The sequence below is a fragment of the Opisthocomus hoazin genome, chromosome 2 (assembly GCF_030867145.1).
Source record: "Opisthocomus hoazin isolate bOpiHoa1 chromosome 2, bOpiHoa1.hap1, whole genome shotgun sequence".
Lineage (NCBI taxonomy): Eukaryota > Metazoa > Chordata > Aves > Opisthocomiformes > Opisthocomidae > Opisthocomus > Opisthocomus hoazin.
The window spans coordinates 35971027-35989234 of record NC_134415.1 but is presented as its reverse complement, the minus strand read 5'-3'; the positions used below and the strand labels follow the sequence as shown (position 1 = coordinate 35989234).

General features: G+C 40.1%; 1 protein-coding gene across 25 annotated transcripts in view; it reads left to right on the top strand.

The window, feature by feature from the left end:
• The window catches only part of NRXN1 (neurexin 1), a 738722-nt gene that overhangs the window by 345174 nt on the left and 375340 nt on the right, over window positions 1–18208 (top strand). For all 25 annotated transcript variants that reach the window (XM_075413190.1, XM_075413188.1, XM_075413180.1 and 22 more), the window contains 2 exons: window positions 1554–1935; window positions 2462–2652. In XM_075413190.1, coding sequence (XP_075269305.1) covers window positions 1554–1935; window positions 2462–2652 — 573 coding nt within the window. The remainder of the gene's footprint in view (window positions 1–1553; window positions 1936–2461; window positions 2653–18208) is intronic.

Here is an 18208-nt window from a genome sequence, read left to right as displayed (position 1 = left end):
TTTTTTTATTGTATTAAAGCTTGCAGACCTATTTTCACTGCAACTTCACTGATACCTGTATTTGTATCTCAGTGCTGTGACTTTGTGACTCCATCTCCCTCGGCAAAGCCCAAATATCTACATTCATCTCGTCCTTATCCTTTCCATGTTCACACATGTGTGAAACCTATGACGGTACAGCTGTCTAAGCCTGCCTCAGGGCTTTCTGCACCACCACTAAACATGTCCAGCCTGGGTCAGAGCTCACACTCTTCTCTTGGAATAGTATGCTCAGAGGAGGATAGAGGGAACTCAGCCTGTCAACACCTTTGAACTGCAACTGTGGGAACTTGTATTATAGAGCAGTTTTATGCCAGTATTATTCCAGCTTGGCTGGGTCAGCTATTCATCTTCTTTGTACGCTGAGACACAAAACATTTAAGGAACTGGGAAATCTAGTTCATAGTTTGCAAAAGGTAGATGAAGTGGTAAAATTGATTAGGAATAAAAAACTCTTTTGTCATCATTTCCACACAACATGACCGTGAATCAGCCTTGTGATAGCACTGCCCTACTTCTTTAAAATAAACATGGAAAAAAAAAAAATCTATGCTCCGTTAGAAAAAGGAACTCTTCAGTGGACACAATGTTGATGTGCTGGGTAAGGTATTTAATAACTAGCTTAAAAATTTAGCTGACGTGTATGCGGTGTGCCCTGGCAATGTTGATCCTTTCCTTCAGATTAGCTCTACAGTCAGTAGATTTCAGGCTTTCTGCTGTGTAGGAGTACTTGCATGACAAAGAAAGATTCAAAAGTAGCTGTGAGGCATGGTTTTGGCCACTTTTCTGATGTAGGCAAGCCCCTTGCTATTTGCAGGATTACAAGACACTGGCATACACCCTTGCAGCAGGCTTTCTGCTTCATCCATCTCTTGGGCTCTGCCCCCTTCTCCCATGGTTTATCCCTGTGGTACAAAGCTAGTTGCTTTCAAGCAAAGCTCTGTCCACTCTTGCAGCACAGGGTTTTGCAGCAGGGCTGGCATTAATGTACCTAAGACAGCTTAAACAGGAATCCTTGTTCTTCTAGCCAAATCGTGCACTTCTAGGCAAACCACATAGAGTAATATCCCCCAAACTGTTATGCCTCTCTTCCATGAATATCTCACATTGTATTTTTAGCTCGGAGATTTGCCTTTGTGTTCTTCAGGTTGTGTCAATTAGTTGCACTTAACTGGTGGTAAAATCATGTGTCTGGTTAAGTGTAATCAAAGTGAGGAGTTTCATTGGCAGTTTGATGTACTGTGGTGGTGTGCTTCAGTTTAGAAATGTTGCTGTTGAGGTAGCAAATGTAGTGAGGATACTGTGCTACAGGCCAAAGCATACTGAACTCAGTGGAAAGGCTCCCAGATGTTTACCAGTAGTTTGGATGAATTTAGAAGAATCTTCTTTGGAGCCAAGAATTGGCCTTGCACATGCTGGTAATTGTGAAATTGATTTGGATACTTAATCACATGATGTGCTTTTTGACCTCCCATTTCAGATGCTAACATGTGTTTTCTTGTTACTATTTGAAGGTCAAATGGCTGGTGATCACACACGACTGGAATTCCACAACATAGAAACAGGAATAATAACAGAACGGCGCTACCTGTCTTCTGTGCCTTCTAATTTCATCGGGCATCTGCAGAGTCTTACATTTAATGGCATGGCATACATTGACTTATGTAAAAATGGAGACATCGATTATTGTGAGCTAAATGCAAGATTTGGGTTCAGGAACATCATAGCAGACCCTGTAACCTTTAAAACAAAAGCAAGTTATGTTGCACTGGCCACACTACAAGCGTATACATCTATGCACCTATTTTTCCAGTTCAAAACAACCTCTCTGGATGGATTGATACTTTATAACAGTGGCGATGGAAATGATTTCATAGTGGTTGAATTAGTAAAAGGGTATGTATGGATTAGTATAATGACAAAAGCAGTCTATTCAAAATGTATATACAGGAGAAATAAAAGAGAAAGTTTAGGATACAAATCTTTATCTGGCTGGACACGTATGATTGATGAATATTTCTTCATGTTAAACTTCATATGCTTTATTGTGACTTTTTCTTTCAGATGAAGCTAGATGCCTGAAAAATATGAAAGTAAATAATAGGTATAACTTCTATAGCGTTTACCACAAAAAAGTACTAGTTTGTAGCCTTCCTCTTGTTCTCTCTCTACGTATATACGCATGTTTTGGAACATGGAGTGCTCATTGCTTTCCAGAAACCTGAGACTGCATCTCAGATCATCTAAACACATGGTGATTTCTCTGAATTAAGGTTGCTTCTCCATTTGGCATTCATTGTTGTCTTTTGGTTTTACCAACACTACTGAGGAGTACAAGGAAATACAAAACATCAGACATTAATTGGTGTCGCCTTCCTATGTAAAGAAAAAGGAAACTTTTCCATTTTTTCTGTTTTTCCAGGTATTTACACTATGTGTTTGACTTGGGAAATGGTGCAAATCTCATCAAAGGAAGTTCTAATAAACCTCTGAATGACAACCAGTGGCATAATGTGATGATATCAAGGGATACCAACAATCTCCACACTGTGAAGATTGACACTAAAATCACAACACAGAGCACAGCAGGAGCCAGAAATTTAGATCTCAAAAGTAAGTACAGTAATTCCTATATAACCTACAGTAAGAGTTGTTACAGAATGAGAATCTGAATAAATCATGTATGTAAAGTACAGTATAATTTTGTACTACCATAAGAAATGTTTTATTTGATAATAATATGATAACAAGATAGGACATCTTCTTTACGTTAGCCTGACAGTGCCTGTTTAGTAATAGTTCTGCACAGTTAGGTACAACTTTAAATGTGGGAAAATGCCACAGGAAAAAAAGAAGTGGGAAATGGTAAGAACATAGAATGGCCCATATATACCAAAAGATAATTGGGGGAATAAAGGAACTCTAAAATGTCTATAAAAAATACTTGATTTTTACATGAACGTAAGTTATGTAACAGGCACGCAGAAACTACAGCCCAAGCTTTACAGTATGAGTACAAAGGCTTTGCAGAACTGATGATCGCTCTGTTAGAGAACTGGGGAACATATTGACCTGTTTCCCACTGTTCAGAATTCTGCATAAAAGCTATCTTTTGTTGGGAAAATGAATACAATGCAGTATTTTGACATCATACAATACCTTGTAAGTAAAGTGATCTTATGTGACAGTCCTCCATTGAATCAGTTATAAACACAAGTTGCGAGATGTATTGAATCATGAACATACGCTCACCTAAATATGTAATGCATTGTAATTTCAATTGCAGGGTGGGGTAATCTTTGTTTTATAGGTCTAAACCTACATTTTATAGGTCCAGCTGGATTCTTAAGATCAAATTTTATAAACCATACTGATATATAAGTGTATTTTAAAATTACTAATAATAGCTAGTTGTAAGGAAGGGTTTCTGAAAAGCTAGTTTGCATCAGAGGAAAATATCTTTTTGAAAGGATGTATGAGTGTACTTTTTAAATACTGCCTAATCAGGCAGAAGAAAATACGTTCTGGTCATGTGAAAAATTATTGTGTATTTTAACAGTCTTTACAAAAATTCTTGTTAGGAAACCCAAAATTTCATAACAGTGAAAGAAAAATTATTATTTCAGAAGTTGGGATGTTCAAAGTAGGCATTAATATTCCATCAAGAGTTTAGTCCTTGCTGGATTTCTTTTAACTACCTCTGAGTCACAGATAATGAGCTGACCTTGGTAAATATTCTGAATTTTGTGATATTTTACATTTGCTTCACTTGAAAGTGCTGTTAAGATTGTAAGAAAGAGTATGAAAGCTTATCTTGGTATGTCATAATCTTCAGCCTCTTTATCAGAAATGCTTGGTTTGTAGATTAAAGATTTCTGGATGGCTCATGCTCCGTTCTCAACATTGTATTTAAAATTTGTGCCATGTTCTTCCTCATTTTTGCATTCTTGTAAATAAGGCTGATGTTTATTGAGACAATGTAATATTTCAGTGTTATTTCTGATGCTCTAGAGAAAACATCCACCTTATTCTTTCACATTTTTTTCAATAATAAGTACTACTTACACATATGCACATGCATGTATATGTATTTAATTTGCTTTTTTGCCCAATATATTAGACACGAGTAGGAAAAATAATCCTGTCAAGAAATCATAACTGCGTTAATACAGTCGTTTTATTCTACATCTTTTCCAAACTGGATGTGGTGCTTTGATATGTTGCTTTGTTTGAGAAAGTTTGAACTGTGTGCTTGGCAAAGGCACTAGAGGGCACTGCTATTTCACTAAATGCGCTGCTGAGTGCATGCACCGAGAAAGCTCAGCAGTGAGGGTAGCCTGTAACATCCAACATTCCTTTGTTTTCTTCGCTTTGAAAATTCTACTTTTGCTTGACCCTTTTGAAGTAAAACTGTATCCATAGCTGGTGCATTTTCTAACCTTGAATTCCAGTGGAAAAAAACTGAAGAGAATGAAAAAACATACTGAGGTTTGAAGCGAGAAAGGTGAATTGTGTTGCATGCTAATTTTCTGTAATTCATCACCCAAGAAATGTGGCTAGTAAAAGAATAACAAGCCTGACATATTCAGTACAGTAATACATGTTTTTTTTAACATAGTCTATTAGATTTCACTGGGTCAGTTCCCTTAAATATGGCACAGCATACATCATGAGAATTTTTGTTGGATTTTTTAGGGAGTTCAAGCTGATACACTTTAGCCAGCAGACTAAAGAGGAGAAAAAATTGCCTTTCGTTATTGTTTTTTCTTCCTTTGTGTTCAGTGGAAATGCTTTCCTGTAGCTTGTTCTTTTCTATTTTATGTCAGCGTTTCTTATGGTGACGCATCTCTGTTATGCTATAAACATTTCATACACTTCACTGATACAAGCAGCTATGGTTAATTCATTGTCCTATATTATTTTAGCCTTAGCAACAAAGTAAATGCAAATTTATACTTCCTGCTAGTGATATCAATAATTCTGTTTAACCAGAGTTAGCATTAGGTGAAATATAAATGTGTACATATAATATAGAATCTGCAGCCTTTCTGAGTAATTGTAGAGTTCGCAGATTTCAGATGCTGAAATTCGAGCTAATCTTGGAAAGACAAATCAAGATATGCAGGTTTTTTGCAAATAGACAGTGAGTTTGGTACGAAGACATGACACAGATTGTGTTGTATACCCTGCACAGGATGTTAGTTGTCTGGGAAAGCAGACAGTTGCCATAAAAATACAGGAGAGAACTTCCACTATATGTCTGCTTTTAGGTGTAGGATTTGGCTATATAACATAGAAAGTCCATTATTACAGACGTGGGTTCCCTGCATAACCTCTGGTACAATTTCAGTGGACTGGAGTGGGTACCTGTTGGAAACTCATTAAATTCTTCAGCTGAAAGATTGCTGTAATTAGGTGGGTAAATTGTAAATTGAGACAAATAAATGAGTGAAAATAGTTCTGTGTCTGGATTCCAAGAAACTGTGTTATTTTTCCTAGCAGAGAAAATTAGCAAAGTGTATTTGAGTGCAGTTCTAGCAGATAATCCGTGAAGAGTCTTAACAGCAAAGGCAATGCAGCTGGATCCTGCCAACATTCAGTTACACAGCAAATCTGCTTTCATGTATTTCATGAGCAGATTCCCTGTACTGCTTTCAGTGGTTAGTGTGGCTACAATTCAAGGTCTTTACAGACCGAAATAGTTGGATGGAGGAGAATTCTTGCTTGCTTGCTGTACTTGATGCTGTGCCCTTATGGTCTTGAGGGGTCCAAGTAGCCTTGGAGGGGCACAAAAATGCAAGTGAAAGTGGAATTTGACTTGTGCTCTTACTCCTCACTGTTGCCAAAGGAAAAAAGTGTCTCCTTTGTTCAGACTGTAGGTATTACATCACCTATAATGTCTCTTCCCTCTCCACATTTTCTTCCTGTTGTGTGGGAAATTTGGAGTTCTGTTGGAATTTTTTTTTAATAAATATTTGAAGATATATGATCTGGTTTCAAGGAGGAGAAACATCCTGATACATGACTCTGTATCCACTTACCTACTAGGGTTTAATCTTCCTTTTGCTTCTCTCCTACACATATAGGCACTGTTTTAATCCCTAAAGTTTCCACCTGCTTTATTTAAATAGCAAATGTACAAAAACTTATAAGAATCCACTCAGGATGACTGTCAGAAAATAAAAATATTTTAGCATTTTAATTGTTTATAAATTGAGATGAAAAGTTGAAATATCACACTCTCACAAAATGAGAAGCTAAGGAATGCTACTGTTATTTCAAATTTAACAATAAGTAGTTACAAACTTGGTTAGGAGTTGATAGTTTCAGTACATTAGTATCCCATCCTATTCCAAACTTTTAAGCTCTGATGTATCATCCAGGATGAACTGCAGTCATCCTAATTTTGATATTGGGCTAACTGTATTTTGTTTTCAAAAAGGAAGTCACCACTACAGAAAAAAATCCTACCCAACGTATCATTTATGGTTTCATATTTTTTTTGAACCCTGTGCAGCATTCCATACATCTTTAAGACCTGCCTTTTTGAACTGACATCCATCTTTCTACTTGTCTCACTCTGTTATTCTCTTCCATGTGGTCTTCCCAAATGTGAATTTTAGAGTCCATTGTAAGTCGTATGTTATTCCTGTGCTACATATCACTGCATCCTCAAAAGTGCTGTTCATACATCAGAATCATAGAATCATAGATTTGTTTAGGTTAGAGGAGACCATCAAGATCGAGTCCAATCATTAACCTAACACTGTCAATTCCACCACTAAACCATGTCGCTACGCTCCACGTCTATACGTCTTTTAAATACCTCCAGGCATGGTGCCTCAACTGCTTCCCTGGGCAGCCTGTTCCAGTGCTTGCCAACCCTTTCAGAGAAGAAATTTTTCTTGATATCCAAGCTATATCTTCCCTGGCACAACTTGCGGCCATTTCCTCTTGTCCTATTGCTTGTTACTTGGGAGAAGAGACCAACACCCACCTTGCTATAACCTCCTTCAGGTAGTTGTAGGGAGCAATAAGGTCTCCCCTGAGTCTCCTTTCCTCCAGACTGAATAACCCCAGTTCCCTCAGCCGGTCATCATAAGACCTGTGTTCTAGAATCAACTTGCTTGGATTTAAAAATCCTGTCTGGATCTCTTGTCTGTTTCATTTCTGTAGCTCTTCACTGGCCTTTGGATTCCTCTATTCCTTTGTAAGATATGGGTCCTGCTGCTATATACATTTACCTTTTTCTCCAATAATATGAAAACAGCCTAGTCTGAAGGATCTGAAAGAAAAGTAATTGTATTAATTTCTGGTATCACCTCAGTCCTTTTGCAAATGCACTTTAAATATACTTCTTCATGTACATGAAGACTCACTTGGCAATTAATTAATTTTTGTACACTTTTAATGCAATTAACTAAATTATCAGTAAATCTACTGGCTTGGCATATTCATTGATGATTCTTAATAGTCACCTAATCCATTGATATTTCATTTGCCTGTCAAAGTAGGTTATTCATGCTATGCAAAATTGAGCTAAATTAGTCTTCATCATAAAAATTTCTTGTTCCAGCATTAGAAATAGAAATTATTTCTATTTCATATAATATTTGTTCCTGTTGTTTTAGGTTAAGCCCGCTATTACTGTTGCTGCGTTATAAGTTCTTCTCTATATTACAAGGTTTCTATCAATGTCAGTGATCCTTCATATTTCTATTATTAAGAAACAAAGCTTTAAGAAGCACAGTAAAGTATTTTATATAAAAATGCAGATTTGTACAAATGAACGAGTATTAATGCTTAAATTTCTCAAATAAACATACATGAACTAATTGTAATGACCTTGCCACTGGGCTGTGAACTCTTCAGGCAGAAATAACATTCTGCTCCAAATGCACAGTTCCAAATACTGTCAAAAGTACATAGATCTTCCTAATGTGACCTGTTGGAGTAGACAATGGTGAATGCAGCTGTTGTGTTTCTGGTAGCTTTGGGAAAGCAGCCTCTGTACAGATGGAAAAATAGGGATCTTAAAACTGAGAGCTCTTCTTTGAGGCTGCTTCTGTAGCAAAGGTATACGGACAGATTAACAATAGGAAATTGGACAACCTGGTCTAATGTAAATTCCTTTATCCTCCTTTCTTTTCAACTTGTCACATACTGCTTCTAAACAGCTATGCTGTCTACCAGGCTGTGAAAACAATTTTGGCAATGTTAAGCCTTCAGAAATTGTATCCAGACTTCTAAAAGCATGAGGTGGGGAAAAAAATTAAAAATCTACTCCTGTATTTCTGGATTAAAAAAAAAAAATTAAAGAAAATACCCTGCTGAGCACAGCGAAATCAACAACATTGCAGTGGTCTTTCAGATAGCTCCATGGTGAGAGAAATTTTTTGCTTTCTACTACTTCTCCCATGCTTTTTTCAGTCTCTTACACACACGAAGCTGTGTGGTGTGGTCAACACGCTGCAGGGAAGAGATGCCATCCAGAGGGATACTGAAAGGCTAGAGAGGTGGGCCCATGGAAACCTCAAGAAGTTCAACAAGGCCAAGTGCAAGGTCCTGCACATGGGTCGGGGCAATCCCAGGCACAAATACAGGCTGGGTGGAGAACGGAGTGAGAGCAGCTCCGAGGAGAAAGGCTTGAGGTATTCGTTGACGAGAAGCTCAACGTGACCTGCCAATGTGTTCTCGAAGCCCAGAAGGCTGACCATATCCCGGGCTGCATCAAGAGAAGCATGGCCAGCAGGTTGAGGGAGGTGATTCTGCCCCTCTACTCCACTCTGCTGAGACCCCACCTGGAGTCCTGCGTCCAGCTCTGGAGCCCTCAGCACAGGAAAGACATGGATGTGTTGGAGCAGGTCCAGAGGAGAGTCACAAAATTGATCAGAGGGATGGAGCACCTCTTCTATGAGGAAAGGCTGATAGAGTTGGGGTTGTTCAGCCTGGAGCAGAGAAGGCTCCAGGGAGTTCTTACAGCAGGCTGCCTGTACCTGAAGGGGGCCTGCCAGAAAGATGGAGAGGGACTTTTTACAAGGTCCTGTAGTGATAGGACAAGAGGTAGTGGCTTTAAACTGAAAGAGGGTGGATTTAGATTGGATATAAGGAAGAAATTATTTACTGTGAGGGTGGTGAGGCACTGGAACAGGTTGCCCACATAAGCTGTGGATGCCCTCTCCCTGGAAGTGTTCAAGGCCAGGTTGGATGGGGCTTTTAGCAACCTGGTCTAGTGGAAGGTGTCCCTGCCCATGACAGAGGGGTTGGAACTAGGTAATCTATGTGGTCCTTTCCAACCCAAACCATTCTGTGAGTCAGTCTATGTGTAGATTTGCCTATGTTTCTACAGCTGTTTGCTGTGCAGGTTATTCCACATGATTGTGGAATTTCTTTCAAGCCCTTCTGGAATACTAAGTAAAAGTTATGGTAAGGATAATCTAGGAAACATATATGCTCTTAAAACTTACAAATATATCTGGATATTTAGCATAAATGCATCCCGCTGCATCCTAGCACCCCCTGCCCCCACCAAGCAGCATGTCCTAAACTAGTTTTCGAAATGCACTGCTGTGAGTATGAGAGTGCCATCCTCATGAATCTTGGTATTCTGACTGCGCAGTTCTTTTCTGCAAAATACCTGTTTCATGTAACATTTTCAGAGTCTAGAGGTGACTGTCTTGATCAAGAAATTGGTACTGTTAGATAAAGTTTCCCTCTGCAAACCTACATTCAAAATGAGAACATTTAACCTCTCAGCTTTTTGGTAGCTTTGTGGGGAATTCCTCACTATTTGAAAAACAAGCTCTGCTAAGAGCATGTGTTGGCTGTTGAAGCAGAGAATGAGTAAATTATTTCAGAAAAATATCAGTAGGAAGGGAAATCTGAGTATACTCTGCCACGAAGATGATATCTTCTCCTATAAAGTTCTCTCTTCTCCTAGAAAATCTTCTCCTGTGAAGAAAGGCTGAGAGAGTTGGGGTTGTTCAGCCTGGAGAAGAGAAGGCTCCGGGGAGACCTTATATCAGCCTTTCAGTACCTGAAGGGGGCTTATAAGAAATATGGGGACAAACTTTTTAGCAAGGCCTGTAGCGATAGGACAAGGGGTAGTGGTTTTAAACTAAAAGACCGTAGATTAGATATAAGGAAGAAATTTTTTACAGTGAGCATGGTGAAACACTGGCACAGGTTGCTCAGAGAGGTGGCAGATGCCCCATCCCTGGAAACATTCAAGGTCGTGTTGGATGGGGCTCTGAGCAACCAGATCTAGTGGATGATGTCTCTGCTTATTGCAAGGGGGTTGGACTAGATGACCTGTAAAGGTCCCTTCCAACCCAAACTATATTACGATTCTATGAAAATGCCTGCTTCATTAGATTTTTTTCTATTTTTTGGGTGTGTACAATGTACAAAATCGGTCAGAACGGGAAAAATGAAGGATGTTTGATGTGCTTGAGTGCCTCATCTCTCCACCACAGCCATCCCCTTCATACAGAGTAATTGGCATAGCATCAATTCTGTGGGAGAAGGATTACCACACACATTTATATGGCAATAAGATTTTATTATTTACCATTTAACATGCATCACCAACTTTCCTCACAGTCCATTGGACAAGCAGACTGTTTCTGTTTTAAATCTGTTTAATCTTTTTTAAAGCCAGTGCTTTCTATTTGGTCTTCAGGGTGCGAAGAAGAAGCAAAGAGAAATCGTAGAATCATTAAGGTTGGAAAAGAGCTTTAGGATCAAGTCCAACCATAACCCTAGCACTGCCAAGTCCATCACTAAACCACGTCCCCAAATGCCACATCTACACATCTTTTAAATATCTCTAGGGGTAGTGACTTAGCCACTTCCCTGGGTGGCCTGTTCCAATGCTTGACATCCCTTTCAGAGAAGAAATTTTTCCCAATATTCAATCTAAACCTTCCCTGGTGCAATCTGAGGCCGTTTCCTATCATCCTATCACTAGTTACTTGGGACAAGACACCAACGCAAAACTGAAACACAAACTGAAGCACAGGAAGTTCTGTCTGAACATGAGGAAGAACTTCTTCCCTCTGAGGGTGACGGAGCACTGGAACAGGCTGCCCAGGGAGGTTGTGGAGTCTCCTTCTCTGGAGATATTCAAGACCCTCCTGGACAAGCTCCTGTGCAGCCTGCTGTAGGTGACCCTGGTGCGGCAGGAGGGTTGGACTAGATGACCCACAGAGGTCCCTTCCAACCCCTACCATTCTGTGAAAGCATAAGAAAGGAGGAGTAAGAGATAATGTGGAAGGCTGTAGGGAATGATAACCTTGCATATATGTGTTAACAGTTGTACAGCCTTAGGTTGTAAAGTCTGAGCAATACTGAGTAGTTTGAAGCAGAGTTCTAAGTGATTTTAAGTACTAAGCAAGTAAGGTTTATTTTTAAGAATAATACAAAGTATGGGGAAGAAACTCCATAGGATATCTGTACACAACCTTGTTCACCTCTAAGCTTATTTAGATAAATAGTCTGTCTCAATAGTAGTTGTAGAGAGCAATAAGGTCTCCCCTGAGTGTCCTTTCCTCCAGACTGAACAACCCCAGTTCCCTCAGCCACACTTCCTGTGACTTGTTCTCTAGACCCTTCACCAGCCTCGTTGCCCTTCTCTGGACACACTACAGCAACTTAATGTCCTTCTTGTAGTGAGGGGGCCAAAACTGAACACAGTACTCGAGGTGCGGCCTCAGCAGTGCCGAGTACAGGGGCACGATCACCTCCCTACTCCTGCTGGCCACACTATTCCTGATACCAGCCAGGATGCCGTCGGCCTTCTTGGCCACCTGGGCACACCGCTGGCTCATGTTCAGCCAGCTGTCGACCAACAGCCCCAGGTCCTTTTCAGCTGGGCAGCTTTCCAGCCACTCTTCCCTAAGCCTGTAGCGTTGCATGGGGTTGTTATGACCCAAGTGCACCTGGCGCTTGGCCTTGTTAAACCTCATACAGTTGGCCTCAGTGCATTGATCCAGTCTGTCCAGATCCCTCTGCAGAGCCTTCCTACCCTCAAGAAGATCAACACTCCTGCCCAATTTAGTGTCATCTGCAAACTTAATAAGGGTGCACTCGATCCCCTCATCGAGATCATTGATAAAGATATTAAACAGAACTGGGCCCAATAATGAGCCCAAATAAAGTGGCTGGAAATCTGAGAATTGTTATTGTCAAGGAAATATTACATGTTTTTGTGTAACTGTTTCTTGTTTGAGAATACACATACACGTCGTTTGAGAACGGGATTGCTGGGGAAAATGGTGGGTTTTAACCTGGAGAAATCTAGGGGAATGTTCAGGCTTGAGCACTTCCTTTTTGAGTATCTACTTTTGTCTGTTGAAAACCTAGCTGTTAAGGACATTGCCATGTCGTTGCTGTTGCTGCCCCAGCCCCCACTTCCTACCACACAGTTTTACTTGCTTGTGAAACATAGACATATTTGCATAAGCATTGAGCAGCTCTGAACAGAGCCTAAAGGTGTAATAGCGGTGAAAACTGAAGAGCAAGAGGTGAATGCAGAAGTGGAGAGCATATCCAGCTGAGATGAGATTTAAAACAGTGAGCAGCATAGCAACAGCATGAGAAGAAGGTTCTAGACAGAAACACATTTGTACCAGGTGCAGAAAGCCTTCAGTGCTGTTATGAGGGTAGCATGGTTGTGAGTAGTATAATAGAATTGGGAGACTCAGAGAAAGGTAGAGCAGCAAGTGTATCTCCAGTATGGACTGCCGTAGAAATTGGTGGCAAGAGAAATATGTAAGGTACTCTTCCTTGTGCACCCATCAACTGAGAGTTGTATCTGGTACCTCTTAATTCTTGACGCCTTTTTTCTGTCAGTGGGGATTAGGGTGCAGTGCTACAATGAAACTGTAAAGAGAACAATATCAGCTAAGGGATAAAATATCTTCAAAGTTAAATACTCTTGACAAATAACTACAGTATGTGCTATATGCCAAGAAGGATGACTAAAGAAAACCCACAGCACCAGTGTTTCAGTGATGGCGATTTCTTTTTTTTAGTAATTTGAATGGGGTATTCAGGGAAGATGCTGAAGGCAGTGTAAAATTGGGCTGAAGAGATCAGTTTCTATATTTCTTCCCAAAAGAGCGACTTGCTAACCCATAAATTTCATATTTTGCCTGTAATCGTTTTGCCTTTCTTGGTTATCAGTACAGGGAATGTGGAAGGTGGAAGGCACCACCTGCTACATCATATAACTACCTCTTGCCCAAAGCATTTGAAAGGACAGATAACTCAGCAGAGCCTGGACAAGTAAACTAGCCCCTCTTTCCCTTCTTAGGTGAGATAGAGTCTAAAAGTGATGGAATTCATCACTCCAACAGGAAAAAGATCTGAAAAGCCTACTTTTCTTCAAAAAAAAAAAAATCACATCGAAACCAAGAGACTTCAACCACAAATCAATACTGAAGCTACAGAATGGACTCTTTGAAGTGAAGAAGTGGGCATAAAACACTAAGTTTACACATTCATATCTTCCTTCAAGTGCCCTTGCAAGTGGTAGACAAAATTCAGTCATGCTTGTCTCTGGCACCAAACAGGCCTGTGAATGCACAGTGAGTGCATATTCTCTACTGTAAAGGGAGATTTGAAAAGCCATATGCTGGAGCGTATGTGCTGCAGAAGCTTTGTGGATGCATCACTTAAGTTTTTATCAACTGTCCTTCAATTTATTATTGGGCTATGATCACAGCAGGCTTCTTGATTTATTAAAAAAGAAAAGAACAATTATATTTCATTAACATTTTTAAAGGATCAAATATTTTTTATATATATAACAAAAAGTAAATATTTAGTCATGAATAATAAAAGTGAGGAGAGACTCTGAGACACCACTCATCTGCTGTTCAGGCCCAATTCCTTTTCTGAGATGTGTGTTAAACCCCACATCTGAAAGAAAAGTCACCACTCTGCTCTGCCTATTGCACAAAGTAAATGGTAGGTAGGTGCTTTTGTATGTTCGAAAGGGGAGAAGGTCATTAACGACAAGTAGGCTTCTATATTTCATTGACTGTCAAAGACATCTAGATGCCTATCTGACATTTTCATCTGAGACAATATCCCTTGATTCAAGATCAGGATGTTTTCTGTTGTATTGAAGTCAGTGCATATTCAGTTTGTGTGACAGTTATTTTCACATTTCAGTTGCCTCAAAAATATCAGGAGCTGGGATTGTGTGGGTTGTCTTATGTTGAGTTCCACCTGGTGCTTCATTGTGCAACTGCTAAGATACTACAAAGCAATTTCTGTTGAACTTGTAACAGCAAATCATCTATTCTATGAAGGACTTGAAGAAAGTGAACACTTTTTTCATTTGAGATTAGACTTTCCCTATGGTATTTCTCAGTTTTTGCAGTCTTCGTTCCTCTTTGCCTGCCTGAGGGAAGAAGCTGTTATGTGCTTGATCATTTTGAAATAGTATATTTGGAGAAAAGTGTGCCTGACACCTTAGCTTCACCACAGCCAGATGTTCCTTTGTATTTTCATATGTCATATAAAGGAAATGTGGAGATGCCTGGTGCACTTTCGGAACCCACCTTATTACGCCAGGGCTATGCATCTCTTTCTTGGGGAGTAGTACTGCTCTAATACACTGCAGAAGCACTCTTGTTCCTAGCCATAGTAGTTGTTTAGTACAATGTGACATTAGAAACAACACAGAGAAAGTTCTTCTAAAATGAAAGAGAAATGAAGAGAACAGCTGAAAGTACGGTTGAAACCAGTAGCACAACAAGACACGAAGGGGCAGAATGTCTGCTTTTGGAGGAAGTGGTGGATTTGAAGGTGCCTTTGTGAAGTGATATAAAAATGTTCCAGGGATATTGTCTTCACAGGTTGTGAAGAATCCAAGCCACAGTTCCTTCTACTGTTGTAGTTCCTCCTTTTTGTTTTGTTTTGATTCATGCATGGAACCATACTGGAATGAATGATGTTCGTTTCTTGTCAAGAACAGTGTTCAAGAAGTGAACACTAGATATGTGCAACAAAACATACAGATTTCAGAGAGCAAAGAAGCCTAACTGTATCCTGGTTAAACTGCTTGTTCCCTGAGCAATATTTACACATTGCTGTTAGCGTTACAAACACGTGGATTGTAATTCCCTCTCTACTAGTTCCTGAAGACAATGGTAGTTGTTAAGTGCAAGGTCCTACACCTGGGTCGGGGTAATCCCTGCTATCAATACAGGCTGGGGGATAAAAGAATCGAGAGCAGCTCTGCTGAGAGGAACTTGGGGGTACTGATAGACGAAAGGCTGGACATGAGCCGGCAATGTGCGCTGGCAGCCCAGAGGGCCAACCGTGTCCTGGGCTGCATCAGGAGAAGCGTGGCCAGCAGGTCGAGAGGGGTGATTCTGCCCCTCTACTCTGCTCTGGTGAGACCTCACCTGGAGTACTGCGTTCAGCTCTGGAGCCCTCAGCACAAGAAGGACATGGAACTGTTGGAGCGGGTCCAAAGGAGGGCTACAAAAATGATCCGAGGGCTGGAGCACCTCTCCTATGAGGACAGGCTGAGAGAGTTGGGCTTGTTCAGCCTGGAGAAGAGAAGGCTGCGGGGAGACCTGATTGCAGCCTTTCAGTACTTAAAGGGAGCCTATAGGAAAGATGGGGACAATCTTTTTAGTAGAGACAGCAGTGACAGGACGAGGGGTAATGGTTTTAAACTAAAACAGGGTAGGTTTAGGCTGGATATAAGGAAGAAATTCTTTACAATGAGGGTGGTGAAACACTGGAACGGGTTGCCCAGAGAGGTGGTGGAGGCCCCATCCCTGGAATCATTCAAGACCAGGTTGGACAGGGCTCTGAGCAACCTTATCTAGTTAGTGGTGTCCCTGCTCGCTGCGGGGGGGTTGGACTAGATGACCTCTAGGGGTCCCTTCCAACCCAAAACTTCCTATGATTCTATGTGAAATTTCTCCAGAAATCAGAACAAAATCTTGGAGTACTCTGTTCCCTCACTCATTTCTTTACTACCTACTACTTTACTTCATAAATTAAGGAAAGTCAGGATGGTTATGAAAAAAATGGAGGCTTTTTAAGGAATACATTTAAAAATCAGAACAAACATCAGAAGAAAATGCATGCACAAAATGTAAACTTTAGTTGCAGAAATTAGGGTTAGCACTGTAATACAAGAATACCGCTTTCTATATGTACTAAAATAAATGCTCATCTGTGGAAAGAAAGAAAGATATAGAAGAATTGCATTTTCCATTGTGCACAACTCCTGAAATGGTCTCACATTTTCGGTTGTAGCAGTACTGCGATAGTATTGCATTTAGGCTGCAGCTAGTTTAGATAGTGGCATGATCTTCTATGACTGATCTGATGAACTGTGATACCTTACTTCATGAAATAACTTACATGTAATTCATAAGGGTAAGTAGGCAGATACACAACAAGGGATTAATCCTGTTTTAGAGTGCGTAACCTTTCTGGTAGTAAAGGGGATCAATTTGAAAGTTTGCAGTTTTAAAGGTTTAACAAATCATGGAATAAAAATTATTGTTTGGACGGTATACATGTTGGGAGGTTTAAAAAGAGGTTGCATGTGTCATGTCGATCCGATAGACCAAATTGAACCTTTTTAGCATAGGTGTCATTTTCTTAGTATTGTTCTCTGGAGTTTACCTCTTTTAAATCCATTGGCATCAATTGAGATGAATTATCTCTCTGTTCTGAGCTGACAATGGCTATAGGTACAGAACTTCAGAAAACTTGAAAGGATTTTACTTTCTAGATGTTCCACCTGAGAAAAAGATGAAGAACCTTTATCACAAGGCAGGAGTTTTTACTTTGTTTCCATTTCATCTGGTTGAAAAATACAGAAGTTTTTCTACTGTGAGGGAATTACATCCCATTCATGGGAACATATGGATCACCATATTGTAATCTGTTATGTCTAATATCGTGCTTCTGAGATTTATACTGTACCTCAAAGCTCTAGAGGAAAGCAATAGCTTATTTTTCAAATTATCTGTGTGGAATGGAAAAAGCTTGAGGTTTCTTAGTACATGATGCTATAATGGTTGCTAAGACTTCTGGCTGGATATCTTAGAAGATTAATAATATGCATATTCCTAAGCTTTTTATCTCCATTTCACTAATTCAAATACAGTTGAGTTTTAGGGCTGGTATGTAGTGACTAAAATTTTTTCACGATCTGGTAGACATTTGTTTGTTTCAGGCCATTTCCTTGCAGGCAAACTGTAAACCGTGGCAAGCAGCACTAAATTGCACTCCCTGGCGAACAAGCAAGTATGCAGAAGTACCAGGAAAAAGTGTGACTTTGGCTTATACTGGTAAGAGGGAGATTAAAATTAGGCACATAGGATAGCTAGTACATTCTGAGTTCTGCAGCTAGAAAATCTGCCGACAAAGCTTGGTAAACATTTAGGAAATTAACAGTTCTGTGTTTGAGGTGATGCAGAAACGCTCTTTGATACATCCTGTAGCCTAGGCTCCAAAATCATCCAAACTGGGAGACATACCGGAAAGCACAATATAGATTAGAATGCGTATTCGGATAGTCTATTGAAAATTTATGCTAGTAAAAAACATGTCATCAGTGAGGATTTAATGCACAGATAGAGTAAGAATGTTGTCACTGGGTGATGCTTGAGGGTAGGATGCTCCAAAACCCACCTTCCTTCAAACAGCTTCAGTGCTTCTCAGAAGCTCGGATGGTCCTCTTCCCATATGCGTAAAGGCGCTTGCCTGTACGGATGCTCAGAGCATGCCCACCAAGCTGCTTTTTCTGAGTTAGCAGGTAACAGGCCAGGACAGTAAACTCATGTAAGACGTAGGAAGCCATGCTTTTATTTCATTCTGTCTGTGACTGAAAGAAGCAAGCAGATCTTGCCTGCCAGAAGGACTGAAGCCTTTTAGCTAGGACTGTGTTCACGCTGAGCATGCTTACCTCTCTGGCCAAGCAAAGCTCAGATTCATTTCTGCAACACGTCTTCAGCAACAGATATGAAACACACCTAGTTAAACCTATAGTCTGACACTTAAGGCACACTTTAGGGAGGCAGGTTATGTTAGCTTGAAAGATCACTGCTCTGCCTGCCAGAGACACCAAACACATGAAAGAAAGGTACAGCCTGAATTGCTGTAAAACAAAAAAAAGCATCCCCTC